At 45.3% G+C, this 21548-nt stretch overlaps 2 protein-coding genes across 2 annotated transcripts; one reads left to right on the top strand and one right to left on the bottom strand.

Annotated features, from left to right (window-relative positions):
* The first annotated feature begins 3486 nt into the window (after window positions 1-3486).
* Window positions 3487-7870, top strand: LOC4329388 (70 kDa peptidyl-prolyl isomerase). Its single transcript, XM_015771860.3, has 12 exons — window positions 3487-3904; window positions 4034-4120; window positions 4963-5223; window positions 5313-5387; window positions 5470-5550; window positions 5629-5823; window positions 5929-6194; window positions 6282-6407; window positions 6493-6639; window positions 6719-6846; window positions 7206-7326; window positions 7431-7870. The coding sequence occupies exons 1-12, from the start codon at window positions 3553-3555 to the stop codon at window positions 7638-7640; spliced, it is 2049 nt and encodes a 682-aa protein (XP_015627346.1). The 5' UTR covers window positions 3487-3552; the 3' UTR covers window positions 7641-7870.
* Window positions 7871-11849: 3979 nt separating this feature from the next.
* LOC4329387 (uncharacterized) lies at window positions 11850-13872 on the bottom strand. Its single transcript, XM_015769558.3, has one exon. The coding sequence runs from the start codon at window positions 13815-13817 to the stop codon at window positions 12066-12068; it is 1752 nt and encodes a 583-aa protein (XP_015625044.1). The 5' UTR covers window positions 13818-13872; the 3' UTR covers window positions 11850-12065.
* Window positions 13873-21548: the final 7676 nt, after the last annotated feature.

Raw genomic sequence — 21548 nt, 5'->3', positions numbered from 1 at the left:
CACATCCTTGGCGCAGTCGCAGAAGCAGCATTGAGGAGAGGGTGCAATTCCTCTGCGGAAGCGGCGCTCATTAGTGTAAATACGTCATTTATGTACAGTCCACAGGAAGAGTTTGCACTTCGTCTGACCAAAATTCGTCCAAATATTTTTCCAGAAGGGGTCTGTTGCAGCTACCCCAAAACACTGGGAGTAAGCTGCAAGCATGGAGGGTGGATGAAAAGAAGTGGTGAGCCGACGGTCTGGTTGGTCCATGACACTTAGCGAGTTGGTAAGAGAGCGGAGCTCTTGAAGCTCACGCAAAGCTGCGTTTGATAAGCGGGGGCAAAGAAACAACTGAAGGTCGGTTGACGAGAGTGCTTGGGCGACTGAAAGGTTTGGCCGAGTACAGTGAGAATGGATGGCAGGGAAGCGGTGGGCAAAGGGGCAAAGGGCTGTCCGATCCACTGATCATCCCAGAACGATATGGAAGTCCCGTCACCCAAGGATCGCACAAGTGTGTCGTCGAAATTCTGGGATCCCAGATGAAATATCACGCCAGATCTGGGTTGGGCGAGGGACGGGGTCGCCAAGGTTAACAGTCGCAGACCAGCCGTAGTTCTCCCGGAAGCAGAGTAGCCATGGAGGGTCCCCAGGTTCTTGTAGCCGGACGAGGAATTTTTGAAGAAGACATTTGTTTTGAACATAGAGGTTTTTGATGCCAACCCCGCCTTTGTCTTTAGGGGAACAAACAACATCCCACGCCACTTTGCAGTCCCCACCGTGGTAACTATCTTCGCCTGTCCAAAAGAAAGCGCGACAACATTTATTAATGGCGTCAATGATTCCTTTTGGAAGAAGCATTGCTCCCATCATGTAAGATGGGAGCGCAGAGAGCACCTAGTTGACAAGCACCAGCCGCCCTCCATAGGTTAACATGTGGCCTCGTCAGCTGGAAGTCGGCTAGGCGACATGTACGTTTAAGTATTTAACAGCCTGGACTCTGAGGAGATGGTTAAAATCGAGTTACCTTGCAATACACTGAGGTGGACAGGCCGGCTTGGCAATAAGGAAAATTGGAATTTCAAATTATTAACTTGTTCTCTCAAGCTAGCCAGCACTGGAATCACCATCTGCTTTTTCCCTATGTGGAGAATGTGGCTACTATCTGGCGCATTGCGTGGTATATATATAGGGGATCGATGTTTGGTTAAGTAAGCATGTCATATTTTTTTTCACTAACTTGACAAAGATTTGGATAATAAAAATTGGAACCACCCTCTGGCTAGCAATAGGTAATTAACTTCGCCACTCCTTTTCTATATCGTTGACATGTGAGGTGTACCTAGTGAAGTATAAAAATATTCCATAAGTATAGCTACCGACCAAACAGTCTAATTGACTCGCAAAATTTTGTGACAATTTTGCCTAATTAACTCACAAATTTTTGCCATGGCAACGTGAGATAAAATTGTGGTTACGAAAACAAACATTTTAAGTTGTTGTTTTGTGCTGGATGATTGAATAACTGAATGATCTATGATAATTATTTAAGAGGACTAATAAATGAATTGTATATTGTTAAATTGAAAACTGACTTTTAAAGTAGTTATCTTAGAAATTCATTTTTTTAAACAAAATCACACCGTTTGCATGCGCATTTCTCTGATCATCCCGCTAGCATAAAAGAACGCACCTAAAATGTTGATAACTGTTCATATCTTCTCAGGTAAAATAAAGAAAGAAAAGCAAGAAATATGACTAGTAGGCTGAGGACGCCATTAGCCTTAAGAAAATGATGACACAATGTGCTACATGATACTTAAAAAGTGTGATATTTGTGGGTAGACACTACTCCCCCATCCCAATTCGATCACCCACTAAGCAAATGACACTAAGATTAAGGATACGAAAATATTTATCATTCTCAAATTAGTTATCATCAGTTAAAGTGCTTCATCGCTTCTTGTCCCATAGATTGCTAATGTTTTAAATATTGCATGCATTGCACCAATAGAAATTAATCTTAATTGGTTACATACAATACATTTTATGATGTACATTTACTCTTTGCACAAATAAACAAACAAAGGAACGCTTGTTAGATGATCATTTAAAAAAAAAATCTCACAAAACCTTAGGGGTGATAAAAATGGGATGGAGGAAGTAAAAAACTATAAGTTCGAGGCGGCCATCCTGATCACTGCCACTCTCTATTCCTTCTCGCCACTGGAAGCTTCCTCTGCTGTCGGTAAGATTTTGCCATCCCTTTTGCTGGTTGGATGGGCGGAAGAAGTCATGGTAGCAAAGTTATTTTAGTTAAATTCTCTCTCGAGCTCTAAAGGAAATAATATTTTAATAGCCTTACAGTCATATGGTAAATTACCCCATATCTAAATGTCCTCAAGCAAATTTAAGTTTTTACAGTATTTACCAGCAAATACCACACTTTTAAGTATCTTGTAGTAAATTTTGTCATATTTTGGTAGTGCCAAAACCTTTGTAAGTATTGTCCTCTCAAATTTGATACAATAGAATTTGCATTAGTGTGGGGAAACATTGATAGTAAACCAGACAAATGGTTGTGATGCTAAAAAAATGAATCGGCAAATTTTTGGCTTGGATCCAAACAAACCCTCCATATATTTAGCCACATTTATCTATCTTTTTTTATATAGGTGATACCTACTAGCAATTATTAAAAATTAAAACTCAACATGCAAGTATAATCATCACCCACTAGCAATTACTCCCCCCGTTCCATAATATAAGCGATTTTAACTTTTTACTTGCATTATTTGACCACTCGTCTTATTCAAAAAATTTGTGCAAATATAAAAAACAAAAAGTTGTGCTTAAAATACTTTGGATAATAAAGTGAGTCACAAATAAAATAAATAATAATTTCAAAATTTTTTAAATAAGACGAATAAGAAAAAAAAATCCCTTATATTATGAAACAGAGGAAGTACTACTATTATAAACATCTTAAATTATACAAGCATGGCACATCATATTCTCTACATCGTGTCAATAACATCTCAACATTTATCAATCATTTGTACAATAATTCGCATATATTAATTTATGGATTCCGCAGCAAAACACGAAGTATCATGTTGTTTTACATATTTTAAACTCCACACAAATTTTAGTCATTCCAGAACATTCCACAACGGCCAACGACCCCCCTCCCACCGACTGGCATAAGCTTGCCGTTAACTACACTCTCTAGAGAAGGTTCTACACTTGTTACAATACTACTATTCTGAAGCTGCCATTTTCCAGACTCCCGCGTAGTCGCGTCACATCCCACCACCAGTCACTGACATTCTGTCCCCACCACCACCCCGGCCCCACCTGTCATCGTCAAGCGCGATGTAGCAGTCGCCGCCACTGACTGATCCCCGCTTAACTCCCAAGAACTCTCTAGAACCCACACTGCTATTGCTATACCCCCATTGCTTTCGCACGCGATAAAAAGAAAAAGGAAAATCTCTCATCAGTCTCGGAAATCGCAAGAAGGCACGTCCCCCTTCTAGAAGCTTCCGCTAGCTTCCCATCGGCGCGGGGGGAATGGACGACGACGACCTCGGCTACCCGCCCGGCATGGCCGGCCTGGACGCGATGGCCGGCCTCGGTGGCCTCGGCGGGATGGGCGGCCTCGGTGGGCTCGGCGGGATGGGCGGCCTTGGTGGGCTCGGCGGGATGGGCGGCCTCGGCGGACTGGGCGGCTTCGGCGGCGGGGGCATGGAGGACCTGTACGGCGGCGGGGGAGGTGCGGGGGGGGAGGAGGGAGGGGAGGGGCCGTACGCGGCGGAGATGGAGGTCGGGGAGGAGAAGGAGATCGGGAAGGAGGGGCTCAGGAAGAAGCTGGTGAAGGAGGGCGAGGGGTGGGAGCGCCCCGACGCCGGCGACGAGGTCCAAGGTGCGTTTCGCTTCTCAGGAATTTTTTTTGGTGATTTCTGGATTTTTTTTTTTGGGCTGAGATGGTCGTTGACTTGGTGTTTTTGTGATGGATTGTGTTGTGTGTGGGGGTTGGCGCACGCTGACGCAGTGCACTACACGGGGACGCTGTTGGATGGCACCAAGTTCGATTCCAGCCGGGATCGCGATGCTCCGTTCAAGTTCACCCTGGGCCAAGGTAACAAATCGATCCGATCGGATCCCATTTCGTCTTGCAAGCTAGGATCAAAGCGACCCTTTCTTCTACTACTAGTAGCACTCGAATTTCGCAATTGTTCTTGTTCAAAAGTGGAATTTTCTTTGCTAGTTGCTACTACTCCTACCTACCAAGTAGGATGCAGGCTGGCAGAAAAAACTGGCATACTCACTTACAATACTCTGCTCGGCCTGTGATTGATGCGTGTTTCGTCTTCAGGAGTTTGATCTTGACTGTTAATTACCAAGACTAGGTTTAACATGTAGTGTATTTCATCACTACATGAATGGTCTAGGGTATATAACAGTAACATAAATGAGAAGCAGCTGTAGTAGATCAGATCGTTACTGTGCTGATTTCCGAAACAGTAGTATCATGGACTGGTTGTAAAAATTTTACAAGTTACTAGGATACCAGATTATCTTCAAATAGCTCACATAACGAAGTTGCATGGATGACTGATCAGACATTAGATGACCATTCCAATGGTGCTGAAAAGATATATGAGGTGATCTCTTCATTAGTGTGACAGGAGAGCATTAGATGATTGCAACTTTTATTTGTAAATCACTAGATGTGGCTTATTCTTTTTCCTTACAAATCTAGCTGCTTGAATTTCTTCTTGTATATTTAAGCTTCCTTGTACAAGGAAAATTTTCCCTTTTAAGTTAGTTTCATGTAGGAGGCCACTGGCTCATGATTTTGTATTTTCCATCTTAATGTTGCAATATAACCACCAACAACATCATATAATTATGAGAGGAGGGAGTATTTAGCAAACAGTATATTATAAGGTAAATGATGATGTTACTCTCTAATTACAGGCCAAGTTATTAAGGGATGGGATTTGGGCATTAAGACCATGAAGAAAGGTGAGAATGCTATTTTCACCATTCCACCAGAGCTTGCATATGGTGAGGATGGCTCCCCTCCAGTTATCCCTCCAAATGCCACGCTGCAGTTTGATGTCGAGCTTATCTCCTGGGAAAGTGTCAAGGACATTTGCAAGGACGGTGGCATCTTGAAGAAGGTACTAGCTGAAGGCACGAAGTGGGAGAACCCAAGAGACCGCGATGAAGTTTTTGGTACAGTATTCATGTTTCTCCTGTGTTGTGGCAAAGTGCGTTTTTTAGGGACAAAATATGCTATATGTGTATTCCTTTGCTTGGTACAGTTAAGTATGAGGTGAGGCTTGAGGATGGGACTGTTGTAGCAGAATCTGATGGTGTCGAGTTCACCGTGAAAGATGGTACAATCCTGTCCATTTTTGAACATTTGTATTATAAAGTTTTGAAAGGTCAGTTTCTCACATAGGAATGTTTTCCTTTTAGGGCATTTCTGTCCTGCCATATCCAAGGCTGTGAAGACTATGAAGAAGAATGAGAAGGCCCTCCTCACAGTCAAACCACAATGTGAGTTTTCAGAACTAATATGGCTAAGACTTCTTTGGTCCAATGCAGCAATAGTGTCTCATTTTTTGTGGTGAATAGATGGCTTCGGTGAGCAAGGCAGGCCAGCCGCTAGAGATGAAGCTGCAATACCCCCTAATGCTACATTGCACATTAATCTTGAATTGGTGTCCTGGAAGGCAGTCACTGAGATTGGTAATGATAAGAAAATCCTCAAGAAGATCCTCCATGAGGGTGAAGGCTATGAGCGTCCCAGTGATTGCACACTTGTCAGAGGTATGTGGTCTCATGTGTTGAGCTCTTTCTATTACATGATAATCTTTGAGTGAAACCACTGTTAATGATATTTTGTTAAAAAATGATAATGTTCGTACTCTGCAGTGAAACTTATTGGAAAGTTAGAGGATGGTACCATATTTGTCACAAGAGGTCATGATGGTGACGAGCCATTCGAGTTTAAGACTGATGAAGACCAAGTGGTTGAAGGGCTTGACAAAGCAGTACTTAGCATGAAGAAAGGAGAAGTTGCATTGGTGACTATTCCACCAGAGTATGCGTTTGGATCTGATGAAACAAGACAAGATTTGTCTGTTGTCCCTCCTAATTCAACTGTTTATTATGAGGTGGAGCTTGTGTCCTTCGATAAGGTAACTAACCTTTAATTTCAGTATCTCTGACTTAACATCTACTGATTGCTAATGAAAATCTAAATCTCATATGCTTTTTTTGTGCAGGAGAAAGAATCATGGGACATGAAGGAGAATACTGAGAAGATTGAAGCGGCTGCAAAGAAGAAAGATGAAGGGAATGCTTGGTTTAAGATGGAAAAGTATGCCAGGGCTTCTAAGAGATATGGAAAGGTCACACATCAGGCTTTTTGTTTAAAAGAAAGACTTAAACCTGTTTTACACTGTACTGATGCAAGTATGATTTGCTCTATATCAGGCTTTAAACTTCATCCAGTATGACAGCTCCTTCAGTGAAGAAGAGAAGCAGCTGTCCAAACCACTCAAGGTGAGTTGCAAGCTCAACAATGCTGCATGTAAGCTGAAGCTTAAAGACTACAAGGAAGCAAAGGAACTGTGTACTGAGGTACTATGAATAAAAACATGATGACCATCTCACATAATTTTAACAAGAATAAGCTGACTGACCATACGTTGGTGCTCAGGTCCTGGAGCTTGACAGCATGAATGTGAAGGCTTTTTACAGAAGGGCACAGGCACACATGTATCTTGTTGACTTTGATTTGGCAGAACTGGATATCAAGAAAGCACTAGAAATAGATCCAGACAACAGGTAATACCCTGGTCCAGTTGGCTTTGATCAATGTTACTCTGAAGCCTGAAGAACCATATGCCATACTGACGTTATCTTTAAAAAGGCCATTTTCTTAGGATGATCTAATTACTTTTATTCCTTTGCCCGTTTGTTGGAGTCGTATATGACTGGATTGTGAATCTGTCATATGATGACCTCACATCTCATTTAATCCCTGGATATGGTTCATATGGAGTGGGCTATTATATCTCATTCCCATCAAGCCAAAGCAATATTCTATTACATGATGCAATTCCATGCAGAAATCACATGTTCCTTACATCGATAACATTATGTTATTTATGCATAAAAAAGTTTGCGCTGGATCATTTTCCCAGGGATGTGAAGATGGGGTACAGGAGGCTGAAGGAGAAGGTCAAGGAGCAGAAGAGGAAGGAAACGAAATTGTACGGCAACATGATTTCGAAGCTAAGCAAGCTTGAAGACTCGGAAACCGAAGTAAGCTCCCTCCTCTGGCACCCTGCCATCTTGTGCCTGCGCTACTACCTCATCCACCGAATTTGACCATTGGTCCCTGTTTGTTGCTGGTTTGCTGCTTGAAGGGAGGCACAACTCAGGCGCCAAGCAAGAAGCATGGCCTATGGCCACTCACCGCGCTGCTGAGAAGGCTGTTCACGAGGAGTGACGGTAGCAAGGAGTCGATGCTGTGGCTGGTGCTGAGGCTGCTCATTCCGGTGGTGCTGCTGGTGGCGGTCTGTGTGGCTTTCTACATGCGCAGCGGACCTCCTGAAGTAGACTGCATCAACTGTTAAATTCTTGTATATTGTCGTCTACTTTACATCCGGCTGTAGAGGTCCGTCTGCCAGCTGTGCTTCACAATCGGAGTCGACTACTACTGTTCACGGTAAGTTATTTCCGTGGCTGCTGTTGTGTTCAATATGTATAGAGGACAGGCAAGCATTGCATCAGCTGCACCTGTGAGCTAGACACGTTCGAGTGATTGAAACATACAAAGGAAAAAATGATACTGAAAGTTCAACTATTCTCGTGTATGATACTAGAAGTTACTGAAAGTTCGCTTCAACCATTATGTACTTAACAAAATACTAAAATTCTTTTGGGGACGGCTATAGCTCAGTCGATTTGTGTCCTCAGCCAGTCAGCCCTCCGATCAGCATCTAGCGATTCACATCCTCCAGCTACTGGTCATCTCATTTCTCAAGCGTTTCTCTTTTGATGGGCAAGCGTTTCTCTCTTCTTGGTTAGGTGACTGAGACTTTCGAATTTCTAGCAAAACTGAATTCATTTATGAGTGATATAAAAAAGAATAGAGAACTGAATTCGTTCGCAAGTTGAGGCCTTTATTTTCTTTTTCAAATTTCCCCATTCTGCCCCGTTCTACAAGTTCACGTAAATCTAGAGGTGGCAACGGGGCGGGGCTGGGTTGGATTGGAATGCCCCCGCTCCCGTCCTCATGCGGGTATCCCTAGCCCTGGCCCGGCCCCGCAAAGGAAGTCAGGTGAAAAACATCACCCGTCTCCGCCCCCACAGAGGACCCGGTGGGTGACCGGGGCCACGCATCACCCGGATAAAGCTAATACTTCATAAAGATATTGCAATATACTGAATAATATTATGATGAAATTTCAATACCCCGGTGATGTGGGTTGGTTGAAGAAAGGAAAGGGATTACAGTTGAGGGGAACTAGGGTGTTGAGTTTTTATATGTCAATTTTGAATGAGCTCGGTGAGTCTATATTATTGCAATGAGCTACTTTCAGAGAAGTAACTCACATCCGGGTCTAAACCGAGGCCCTCTAGATCACCCGCGGGTTAATTCCAATCCCCGCTCCCATCCCCGGAATTTTGCGGGGCCCCATCCTCACTCACCCACGGGTGAGAATTCTCCTTCGCTCCCACCCCCCTAGGGGCGGGTCCCCGCTAGATCCTCGGCCCGACGGGAAACTGCCACCCCTACGTAAATCCATAAAAAAAAGTTCACATAAATTCAATATACTTTGAAAAAAAACAATTATGCCATATGTACTAGTAATATCATAGTATATATAGGAATTTTCCTGAGTTTTTTTTCATGGTTTTTCATTTCAAAATTGAATTTGAATAAAATCTACCAAAATCTTTCGTCCCGCGTCGGTTTGTTAAATTTCACGGTTTTCTTCGGAAAGGTAAATCCTGTCACGATCGAAGTCTCTGACCGTGCGCCCGGACTCTATTTTCTATCCTATAACAGACTAAAAAATAAATTTAATCACCGTAGAAAGTATACGCCCCCAAATCACTGATCAGAACATCCATTCAAGCAGATGCTTGATCAGAAACTGGGTAGAACACATACAGTTGAGAGAGTATTTATTTACCCTTCCAATATATCAAAGATGGATTCTAATATCTCGAGTGGACGTCCACCCGTTTCTTGCATGCCACCTAAATGATTATGAAACTTTTTTAAAAAAATTATAAGATAGGTTAATATGTAATACATCACTTCACAAACATACAAGTTCAAATTCGACTTGTACAAATTATAACAAAAATAACAAATTAAACTCTAACTAGTATAGTATGTTCACAGTTAAATTTGTTATTTTTGTTACAACTTGTAGAAGTTGAATTTGAACTTGCATGTTTGTGAGATCATATATTACACATTAACCTATGGAAGAATAGCCAACATGATCCTTGAAGTTTTGCTCCAGGATCAGTTTGGTGCCTAACCTTTTGTATTGTCCAAACGAGTTCTTATAATTTGTCATGTGGACTAATATAGTTCTTGGACCCACTTAAATTGCCACATGAGCATGCCATGTTATGCTCTCATGCAAAATATACGGTGAAATATCCAATTTACCCTTCCATGTACCATACAAAAATAATGAAATGAATTTACAAACTTTATTCAATGTGACTGGATATATGCCAAACTTTTTTCACTGGATTATGCTAATACAAAGTTAAATTAGCTACAACCACTAAATAATTATATAATTATCATGCCAAATAATTTTCATGTAAGTAGTTGCATTTCAATGTTAAAACTCTAACGGATATTTAATATGCATGATCACCTACTTCTTTTTTATTATTATTTTTCTCCTTTTCTTTATCTCCCTTTTCCCTATGATGATATGTGTAAGGGTAAATTGGGTATTTCATCATATATTTGCATTGGAAGATGACATGACATGCCCACGTGGCAATTTTCGATGGGCCAAGGACTATATATGCCCACATGATAAAGTTTAAGGGCTTGCTTAGACAATTTGAAAGGTCAGGGGCTAAAACGATCTCAGAGCGAAACTTCAGGGACCATAGTGGCTATTCTCCCTTAACGTATCATGCCAATTTTTTATTTTTTTTTGAAAATTTTTCATAACCATTTAGATGACATGTAAGAAACGGGTAGACGTTCATCCGAGTGTTTAAAACAGTTTCCCTCCGATATAGTGACAGTACAACCGATCAACGACGCATGGCATAGAAAGGCAATAGAGCATGCTCAAATTCGTAGAGGATTAAGAGAGGACGCTTGATGTATACTATTGTAAAGAGGACCTAAGAAGAGTAGCTACTAGCTAGGCACTGGTTACTGATTGAAACTCTGCCTCAAAACGACCATCTATTCAGCTAAGCACGTCCATGATCTAAAATGTTGGACTAAATTGTTAGTACATGACTAAAAAGTTGAAAAGCAAATCATATTACGGAACATAAATGAAGTTTGCAAAGTTACGGAGCATGGTATAGCTCAAGCCTGAAGCATATTACAACTTCTTAAACAGATGAAAGACAAAATGACATTTACTACTGCATCCAATTTAATCAGCACGATCCAAAGGCTGTGTTTAGATCCAAAGTTTGGATCCAAACTTCAGTCCTTTTCCATCACATCAACCTGTCATACACACACAACTTTTGAGTCACATAATCTCTAATTTCAACCAAAATCCAAACTTTGCGCTGAACTATACACAGCCATAGTTGCCTACAAGCATGTACAGGTTGCACATTGCCTGCTGCACATGCACCCACCTGTTCAACTAAGCTATGATAAAATGATCGAAACCAGAACATACTAAAGGCCTCAAAAGGGTAATTATTTCAGAAGTTAATAGAACCTGGCCAATCAGAAACTGTACTGAACATTAAAATGTCAAAACTCGCCAAGATCCTGCAAATTCAACTACACACAAACGGACAAACTGCAAGCTATTTGCAACACTTCACAAGTGATGATAAAGTGGTGCAGAAAGGAAGCTAGAATAACTCATCAGGAGAACACAAATTCAACACAGCACGTAAAACGATTCATGTATCAGTATCAGTACGTTCACTAAACATTTATACACATTAATCCATGTGTGCTATGCACTAATCATGATCGCAATTCACGAACTCATGACACGTCAACCAGATCAGCTGATATTAAACAAAGGGGAAATGAAGCTACACCATTCAACACAGCTTCAGAAAATACTACCTAAAGAATTTGCACATTTCTTGCACAGATAAGATAAGAAACCAACAACTCACACGGATTGCCAAAATTTCATATGAACTAAACACGCTATGTGCAGGTTGCACATTTGCCTAGCGCAAAAATGCATGCAACCACTTACCAATTTCATCACCGAAACAGAGCAAGTGATAGACAATTGAACAGTTGGTCTAGTTTACAATTGCAGAATTTGATATAGCCTGACCAGTCGATCAAGAATTCTATTCGCATCTTTAACAGAACATTCAGACTTCCTAGATTAAGCATCACGGTTCCAACAGGGCAGAGGATGTCAGAAAAGCTATAGACAAACAACTAGAACCACTTCGTAAACCACATGTGCTAAGGGGAATGCAGTGATGATGCATGAAACTAAGTTAGCATAGCACATCAGGAGACAAATTTTAGCTAGCAGCTTCAAAACGAAACAGCGCAAGCAGAAGTAGCAGAGTAGCAGATAAAAACAGAGCAACCAGATCAGCAGAGAGAAATGAGATTCTGTAAATGCTCAAACGAAATCAGCATGGCCGCTGAAAATTCTTTCAAGATCTCATTCATTTCAAGCAGTTGCTGATCCATGGCATGAACCGAGAACCGTACAGGCAGTAGCACGATATGTCATCACAGCACATTACTCATCCTAATCAGAGACAGACAAAACCGGCAGGTGCTAAATCCTAGCTAGTTAGAAGCAGAGGACGAAAGAGACGCACTCACGCGATCACTGCCCTTCGCCGTAGCGGTGAGCAGCCGGAACAGTGGTAGAGGTCGCCGCGGCGGAGGCGCAGTCGCCGAAGACGCCGCAGGTTGCGTTGATCTGGTTGGAGGAGGCGAGGGCGACCGCGGCGGCGAGGTTGGCGAGGTGGAGGCGCGGGAACGTCACGTAGACGCCGTGCAAGGCGATGCGCGAGTTGATCACCACGTCGGGGTCCTTGATGGGGATGTAGTTGATGCGCACGTCTCTGGGGCCGGAGCCGGAGCCGGACGCGCCCTGGGTGACGACGAGGTTCTGGCCCTCGCCGGCCAGCGTGGGGAGCATCGTGCCCGGGTGGAGGCGCTGGAGGTCGGCGTGGGTGAGGCGGTGCCCGGGGACGACGTGGAAGCGGACCGCCGAGACGTAGTCGTGGCCTCCGCCGACGAAGATTGCCTGGTCGTCGAGCGCGAACACCGTCATGTTCGCCAACCTCTCGAGCTCGGCGAACTTGACGCGCATGGCCAGCGCCACGAAGCCGTAGCCGCTGTCGCGGAGGCGGGCGATGGCCTCCCGGATCATGATGCGCACCACGGAGGCGGCGGTCGCGGCGGACGACGCGGCCGAACTGGCGATGATGTGGTGGTGGTGGTGGTGGTACTGGTAGTGGTAGTGGTGGCGATGATTCGAGCCGTGGGAGCACGAGCCGTGGGAGAGCGGCGGCAGGAAGCCGTGGAGGCCGTGCACGACGTAGCGCCCGTCGTTGTAGAGCTCCGGGTGCGAGACCTCGACGCCGTCGACGTAGAGCCTGACGTGGTGGATGGCGAACGGCCCGTGGTCGGAGGCGAGGTTGAGGCACAAGCCCGGGGAAGCCGAGGGGAGCTTGGCGGTGGAGGCGGCGGCGAGCTCGGTGTAGGGGAAGTAGCCCAGGGCGATGTGCTCCAGTAGGACATGGCGGCGCGAGCACATGGGGCAAGAGGCGCGGAGGAAGACGTCGGGAGCCGCGAAGACGGTGATCGACCCTGGCCACGCCGCGAGCAACGCCGAGTTGGCGAGGAGCAGCGCCGCCGAGGCCATCTCGTTGTACCCCAGCGAGGAGAGCACCCTCGCCAGCTGCTCCAGGCGCTGCTCGTCGCCCAAGCCCGCGACCCCGGCGTGGACTGGAGGCGGAGGAGGGCTCGCTACGTGGCTGTACCTCGGGAGCGGAAGCGTCGTCGTGGTCGTGGTCGTGGTCGTGGCCGTGGCTGCAGCAGGTTCGTCGAGTGGCGGAGCCGCTGTCACCGTCGCCGTCGCCGTCGTCGACCCGTACCCGTCCACGCCCTCCTCCTTCGGCTGCGGTGGCGCCGTGGAGTCCAGATCCGGCTTGGCGAAGAGAGGAGGAGGAGGAGGAGGAGGTGGTGGTGGTGGTGGTGGTGATGCGGCCGCTGCTTGCTGCGGGGAGTCGTCGATCAGCGTAGGGGTCGCCTCCTCCGCCGCCGCTCCCACCGCGGCGATGGCGGTCTCCCCGGACGGAGCCTCGGCAGCGGCGGGCGCGGCGGCGAAGGGGTCGGCGAGCACGTGCAGCAACTGGCCCTCCTCCGCCTCGATGTGGTTCTGGTGCATGGAAGGGGCGGGGTAGAACAGCGCCGTGGCCGTGTTCGCGACGGAGCGGTGGTGGCGGCGCGGGTGAAGCGGCACCGCCGCTCCTCCTCCTCCCGCCGGCGAGTGGTGGTGGGACGCGGCGGCGGTGGGGATGAGTGGGACGAGGAGGAGGAGGAGCGAGATGCGGAAGAGGAGCGCCATGGATGCGCGCTTCCCTCGAGAGAGCTTTTGCCGAATGGCTTGGGGAGAGGAAGACGAAGGCGCAGGCGGAGGCGGCGGGTATTTATAGCCGGCCGGCCTGAACGGCGGGCAAGTGGCAAGGTGGGCCCCACCTCCGCGGCAAGGAATGCGAGGTTGCTTTGCCTTGCTCGCTGCGTCAGCCCTGGTGCTGAGGCTGACAGGTGGGGACCCCGGAATCTTCCGTATCAACCCTGCAATTCTGCAGCAGAGGAGGTTGGGTGTTGTGCGTGGACGCTGCCTTTGGTGAGCCAACTGGTGTGGACGATGATTAGGCCGCAGCCCGCAGGTAATCCGTGAACCAGGTATATTCAGGGACGAATTGTTGGCAAATTACTATACGAACATGAAGGGGAAATGGTGTGTGTTAAGGTTATCAACTCTATATTTGCCTTTAAACTTATCCCAAATTCCCGATGCCTTTTTCTCAACCCAACTTTCAAAACTAACTATGGTTCTGTTTAAATCGCTGACTATGGTTATGTTTCATAACACCTTCGACCCTATCTTACCGTGGTTATGTCTGAAATGACCTTGATTTTCGCTAAAGCTTCGTAGTTCGTACTCCCTCCTTTTTATATTATAATTAATTTGACTTGGTCAAGTTTTTTTTTTAGTTTGATCAAGTTTGTAGCAAAAGATAGTAACAATTTCAATACAAATCAAATATTGTATCAAAATATATTCAATATTAAATTTAATGAACCAATTTAGTGTAGTATATGTTGCTATTTTTTTATAAATTAAACTTGATCAAACCTAGAAAATCTTTTAAAAAAAGTCAAACGACTTATATAATATGAAACGGAAGGAGTATTACGCATGATTATTACCATTGACATCACTTACTTACATATAAATGAAACTCTCTAGTTACTAGCGGAAAAAAAACTACGATCATGTTTTTAATAAAGAAAGCTTTTATTAATCTCAGATGATTATATCAAGTTGATCGAACGATACTAAGAAAACTCCTAGCCTCTGCATAATTAAAATGCACACAACCAAAGCATACACATGCCCACAAAAAAAGTTTGTAACAAGAGAAGGAAAGCAGTAAAAATTAGGGAGCATCAATCTTAAGGCTATACCGCCATCCATGTCCCTGGGTAAAACACTCCCTGATCACATTCTTCAAGTGCTAACACTATGCTGCAACCAAATCCGCGAACCAGTCTTTGAAGGATTGCCTAGGTACGAAGGAAGTAGAAAGTTCAAAAAAATAATATGTAAATGAGAAGAGATTTTTCTTTTGTCAAACACCATATTATTCCTGCAAAGCCATATTGTCCAACAAATAGTGGCTACCCCTAACAGGATAAGCGACTTCAAGTCTTTCCTAATTCCCTGTAGCCAATTACCAAACATATTGGATACACTACGAGGCGGGAAAAGCCCTGTAGCTACTTGTATAATGCACCACACAAAACGGGCAAATCTGCACTCATAAAACAAATATAATATTGTCCCATCTTTATGAAAAAACCAACAATGTTTACTTGCCAATTGCGCTTGGCCATCAGGTTATCCCTTGTCAAAACTACCCCACGACATACTCTACTAAAAAACCATTTTTCGAGACGATGACATTTTTCCCATGCGAGTATGCCTCTCGGAGCTAAATGGCCGCCTGTGAAAATGACAATCGTGTGGCGAGATCGTTGTCCGCGTACGAAAATCTACTTTTGCAGGCGGACCCCAGCAAAATACCTTTATTTTTGCAGATGGCCCTTGTAAGTGGTCCGATTTTCACAGACGATACCTTAAGAGGTCTGTCTGCGAAAAGGTTAAACATGTTAAAAACACCACCTACCCACCAAAATGCTAAGTCAGAGCACTCCGCCCTCACACCTCTCCCTCACCTCTCCCTCCCCTCTCACCTCACCTCACCTCTCCTCTCCCGCCGTGGGATCCAGCTAGCCAGAGGGTGGTGGCGGCGGCGGCTCTAGGCGGTGGTGGCGCGGAGGGTGGAGGAGGCGTCGGCGGCTCCGCCGTGAGGGGGGAGGGCGGTGGCGGCTACCGGCTGTGATGACGTAGAGGGGTGGAGGAGGCATCGGCTTCCTCCCAGATCTGGTGGAGGAGGCGGCGTTGGTTTCCCTCCGCTCCCTCCCTCCCGGCAGTGGCTGCGCGGTTCCAGGCGCTGGCGATTCCCGGCGGTGGATCCCTTCCCTCCCTCCCAGATATGGCCGGAGGAGGGAGGGGCGACGGTGGCAGCGCGGCCGGACGTGGGTAGGGCGGGGGGGGGGGGGGGGGTGGGGTGGCATTTTTTTTATTCGCCAAAAATATTTTCACAGCGGTGGATACGATGCCTGCAAAGATGGAGGTGCCGCCTACGAAAAGATTTTCGCAAGCAAGCTGTTGGGCCGCTTGCGAAAATCAACTATTTTCGTAGGCTTATACGCCTCCCACCTGAAGAAAATGATTTTTGGCTGCCTGGAAAAATGATTTTTCTGGTAGTGGTAAAGACCATATGAACTTGACTTTAAGCTCTTTGTTCGGGTTTGAAAGTAGAGAATAAACAATAATCAGCTTTTGATCCAGTGTTAAGAAGCGAACTCTAACAAAAGGTTACGAGCCAAAATTGGACTTTACCCATTCCATTAAGTATCAAAACTAATATATAGCTGGTATAGCCGTACATGGTTAAGTTGTCGATCTCAAATCTTGTGTTAAAATTATATTAGGCGCATGCACGTGAGTTTTCGACTGTATTTTAGTAAGATCAAAAATGTATGTTGGGTTTTATCTTTTTAAACATGCGTTAGAGAGTGGGGGCACATTCGTGGGAATGTGAGTGTGTTATTGTGTGCATAGCAGTGTGTTGCCATGTAATTGGAAAAAAAAAACTAATATAGCTGGTGTGTGTGTGTGTATATATATATATATATGTATTTATGTATGGGCGCCATACGTGTCGGCACCCAAAATAATGAGTGAAGTGCACTGACAATTTTCTAAACTTGTGTGAACTTGTGGGTGTGTCATATATAAGTTTCTAAACTCTTAAAATACATTTCGGGTTTTTGAATTTATCTTGGGTATCATATAGGACTAAACGGGCTCCAACCCACTCCATACGCGTTGATGCGACACCAACATGTATGTGCCACCATGTCATGCCATGTTAGCGTACTGAATAGGTTGGAGCCTGTTTGGACCTTTATGACATACAAGATAAATTCGAAGATAAAAAAATATATTGTGAAAGTTTAGAAACCTAGTAGATGATACATTTACATAAGTTTAGCAACCGTATGTGTGATTTATTCCAGAAGAGATTATCTATACTAATATAAAAAGCAACAGTTCACTTCTTTCTTAAGTGCACCTAGAAAAACGTACACTGAAATTTGAAATTTCCCTCTCTTTTCTCAGCCATGGATCAATTCATCCAACGGGTAGAGATAGAAGTGTGTGGCTGTGTGTCCCGCGATCATATGGCGAAACCACCGATTTGAAATATGCCATTTCTTTTGTTTTTGACTTGTTTTGTCATTAAATAAAAATTTAATATTTCTTTGAAAACTTTTGGTTTATACTTTTACATATTTATACTAAATTTTTAAATAAAAAATGTTATCAAACCTTTTATGAAAGAGTTAACAGGTCATAAAAAATGGTGTAGTAAAACGCAAGCAAAAGTTATCATTATGGAGGTTTGTTTACCCTCCTGCTCTTCCGTGGCAGCAGCTGCACCATCCGCGGAAATCACGGGGTCAATTACGCCATTGAGATTCCCCACTCAGTTAGTGTCGTTCCGCCTGCTGGCTGCGGGGCGCCGGATCGATAGGGATAGCAATTTCCCCCGCGGGGACCCGCCCCTACAGGAGCGGGGACGGGTGTGATTTTCGACCCACGGGGGCGTCGGGGATGGGGCCCCGCATTTAGGCGGGGAGAGGACGGGGGACATATTTCACCCGTGGGTGACCCGCGGGGCGTGGGGGTGTATATAAACCCTCAAAATATAGCCTATAGAAGGCCAAAAAGCCTAACCCACCAAAAAAAATTGAGATATATAATAAAAACTAAACCTTAGCTCGGCCTTATCTCTCAGTCTCTCCCCATATCCCCTCCCTCCCATGAGTGAGACAAACAGGTGGCGGTGCAGGGCGTCGCCGCCTCCCATGAGTGAGACAAACAGGTGGCGGTGCAGGGCGTCGCCGCCTCGTCGGCCACCCTCTCCCCTCCCATCCTCTCTAATCTCCCCTCCGGCGTCCGGCGCCGGCATCACGAGTCTCGTCCCCTCCACGGCTCCACCTCTCCCTCTGGAGTCAGCAAGGGGCGGCGGCGGCGCACAGAGTGCGGCGGCCGGCGAGACAGGCAAGGGTGCAGCAAGGTTGCAGCGGTCGGCGAGGGGACAGGCGTGACGGTGGCCAGCGATTCACGACGAGCTTCACCTACGCACAGGCGGCAATTCACAGAGACTGAGATGTATTTGTGATTTGTGAATGAAACGGTGCCCGTTACTGCTGCCTCTATATTGTGATTTGTGATTTGTGAATGATTGTGTTGTATTTTTGCGCTGATTGGATGGAGATGTTACCCAATACGGGGCCTCGGTCGGGTTGCGGGGCCCCAAGGGGTCGGGGGCAGGTTCTGTTTTTGACTCGCATGAGTGGTCGGGGCTGGGGGCGGGGGTGAAGTCGGGGGTCGGGTGCGGGGCGTTCCAGCCCAACCCGGCCCCGCCCCGCCCCGTTGCCATCCCTATGGGTCGATGATGCATGTGCTGCGTGCGCTGGCTGGTGTGGCTGGGCTCGGTCGATGGGATACGGTGGGCTGTGTTGTCGATGGGAATAAATCTATTTTGTCTCTGTCAACTATAGGCCGAGATTGCTTCACACCCTTTAACTATAAAAACCGGGTATAGAACATCCCAAACTATCAAAACCGGTGCAATAAATTGACTTCCTAAGTGGTTTTGTGTGACTTAATTCATACATGTTGATGTGGTGCTTGCGTGGTAATTCTACCCAGAAAACAAAAATAGAAAAACCATGGGGCTCACATAAGTCACATGCAAAAGGGAAAAAAAAAACAGCTCCACCTCAGCTCTCCCTCTTATTTCCTTGTTTCTCTTGGCAGGCGATGAGATGGCCGAGGTCTAGTGAGCAGCAGGCAGCGGTGACCTTGACTCAGAGCCCTCATGAACGTCGTTGGCTGTGTCGTCCCGCACTCGTGACCTCGTCAAGCTCCTTGCCCTCTCCCAAGATGGCGTCGCGGAGGGCGGCACCCAAGCCCACAACCTCGTGATTGGTGGCCGCGCCATGATCTGCAACTGAGGTCTCTTCAAGATCCTTGCTCCCTCCCATGATGGTGTCAGGGGTCAGGGCGGACGTACGGTGTCTGAGCCACAACCTCACATGAACATCGATGGGCACGCCATCCGTGCCTATGGCCTCTTTTGACAATGAACAAGTGCAAGTGCCTCTCCGTCCCTAATCAGTCGACCTACCGTGCGCGCGGCGGCCTCTCGGAGCTACGGGGACGATGGACGGGCAAACATGCTCGGAGGGGCTCGCCAGCCAGCCAGCCACCCCTGCACTGCCGGTTTGGTTGAAAAAAAATAGAGAGAAAAAATATAGAAAAGGGTAGAGAAGAATGGGTACTAAGAGCAGGTACAATAGCAGGCTATAAGCCAGCTACAAATATATTTTAAGAAAATAAATAAGGAGAGAGAAGTGTAGCGGGCTACAGATTTGTAGCCAGCTGTAGCACGGACTCTAAGACACAGTGTGTATGACAGGTGGGACCAGATATTAATAGTGTAGTATGTAACTATTGTATGAATGGGCTATTAGATTGGCTATAGATAAATTAGATCTAGTAGTTGGCTATACTATTGAACTTACTCTAACATGTGGATTTGTAGTAGTCTACGCTTACTTAATGAGTAAACCTGCTACGTTACCAAAAACCCCTTAACAAACCATCAAAGAAGTTGATTGGTATCGGATTTTGAAGTTGGAGGATGAAACATACCCGGTTTTGTGGTTAAGAGATGTGATTCGATCAAAGACAATAGTTTACCAAGACAAAATATTCCTTAGCGGACAAAATATTCGGTTTAGACTTATTCCTTACCTATATGAGGCGCCTTAGCGGGATAGCTACTAGCTAGCAGCTCGATCGGCAAAAGCACCTGGGCCAGGCCATCTCGTGACACGGCCTACGGCCGCATGCCGATGGATAGCTGAACCGTTTTAAGATTTTTTGAAAAAGTCAATGTCACCTCCTCCCTCAACTATAGACCGAGTTTAATTTTCATCCTTCTGCCGCAAAACCACGTAGGAAGCCACCTTACTTCAAAACCCATATCAAATCATCTCCTTTGCTGGTTTGTACAACGGTTTTGTCTGATGTGGCGTGTTAACTTTGTCTACCCATAATGACGTGGAGCTTACATTACATGGTTGTTTTACTTAAAAAAAATTAAAAATAACCATGGGACCCATGTTACTGAGGGCTTTCTTCCATCCCCTCGTCTCTACTAGCTCATCGACAAGTTAAAGCAGGTACAATACTAGCTCATCGACAAGTTAAAGCAGGTACAATAGCAGACTATAAGCCAGCTATAAACACATTTATTTCGAGGAGATAAAAGAGAAGAGAGAAAAGAAGCGGACTATAGATTTATAGCCAGCTGTAGCACAGACTACAAAATATGTGTGCATGACAGGTGGGACCAGGTATTAATTCTGTAGTTTATGTTTATATGTAACTATTGTATAAATTAGCTTTTTTAGATAATGAATGAATTGGCTATTAAATTTATTTTTGTGGGGAAAATTGGCTATTAAATTGACTATAGACGATTTGGAGCAAGTAATTGGCTATACTTTTAAACTTGCTCTTATAGGCCACCTCCCCATATGAACCCGATGAGCACATACACGGAGACGAGGAGGCGGACGAACTATTTCTCTCGGGTTATAACTCTCTGTTGAGCTGACCCCCTTCGTTCCCCTCCTCCTCTACAGTAACCTCCCCAAATTTTCTCCCCTCCGGCCCCTCTTCCCCTTCGATTCTGGTGGTTCGCCGTCGGCGAGGGTTGGACGAGGGGTCCGGCCACCTTCCCCTAGTAGTTCTTAGTCAGGTTTGTCCTGTTTCTCTAGTTAGTCTGGTGTCCTAGGGTTTGGCTGGTGTTGCCTCCCATGTTGGTGTCCGGTGTTCTGGTCCTCGTCGGCAGCGGTGATGGGAGCTGGTGGCTTTGTGCTTCTTTGATGGCGAATCGAAGCTATGGAGGTCGAATCATCCTCAAGCAAGGGTCCCGAAGTGTAACACCCTGAAAATCCGACCAACAAAATCAAAACTCTAAAATTATGGGTCTTCAAAAACTTTTAAAATAAATTGCATCATACCGATTTTATTCGCCTATTTCATTGGATTTTGATTTCGGAGTTCATAGGTCGCAAACAGGAATAATTCATTAGGAATAAACCCTAAAATTAAATGGGAAAAATAAACAATTAAAATATAATTTAAAATACAGATTTGGTGAGGATAGAAATGAATAAAATATTATCGCGGCCAAGTTTGTATCAATTAAATTTAAGTGCTATGGAATAAGAATTAACTCTAATTAAATTCAAGAAAAATTATATATAAAAATAAAATATGGGTAAAATTAATCTAGAGTGAATCCATTGGTTGAAATAACACAAATATTGGGTAAACTTCATTTGTGCAAAAATTAGG

Source organism: Oryza sativa, chromosome 2 (assembly GCF_034140825.1).
Source record: "Oryza sativa Japonica Group chromosome 2, ASM3414082v1".
In the NCBI taxonomy this organism is placed as follows: domain Eukaryota; kingdom Viridiplantae; phylum Streptophyta; class Magnoliopsida; order Poales; family Poaceae; genus Oryza; species Oryza sativa.
This window is presented reverse-complemented; position numbering and strand designations above follow the sequence as displayed.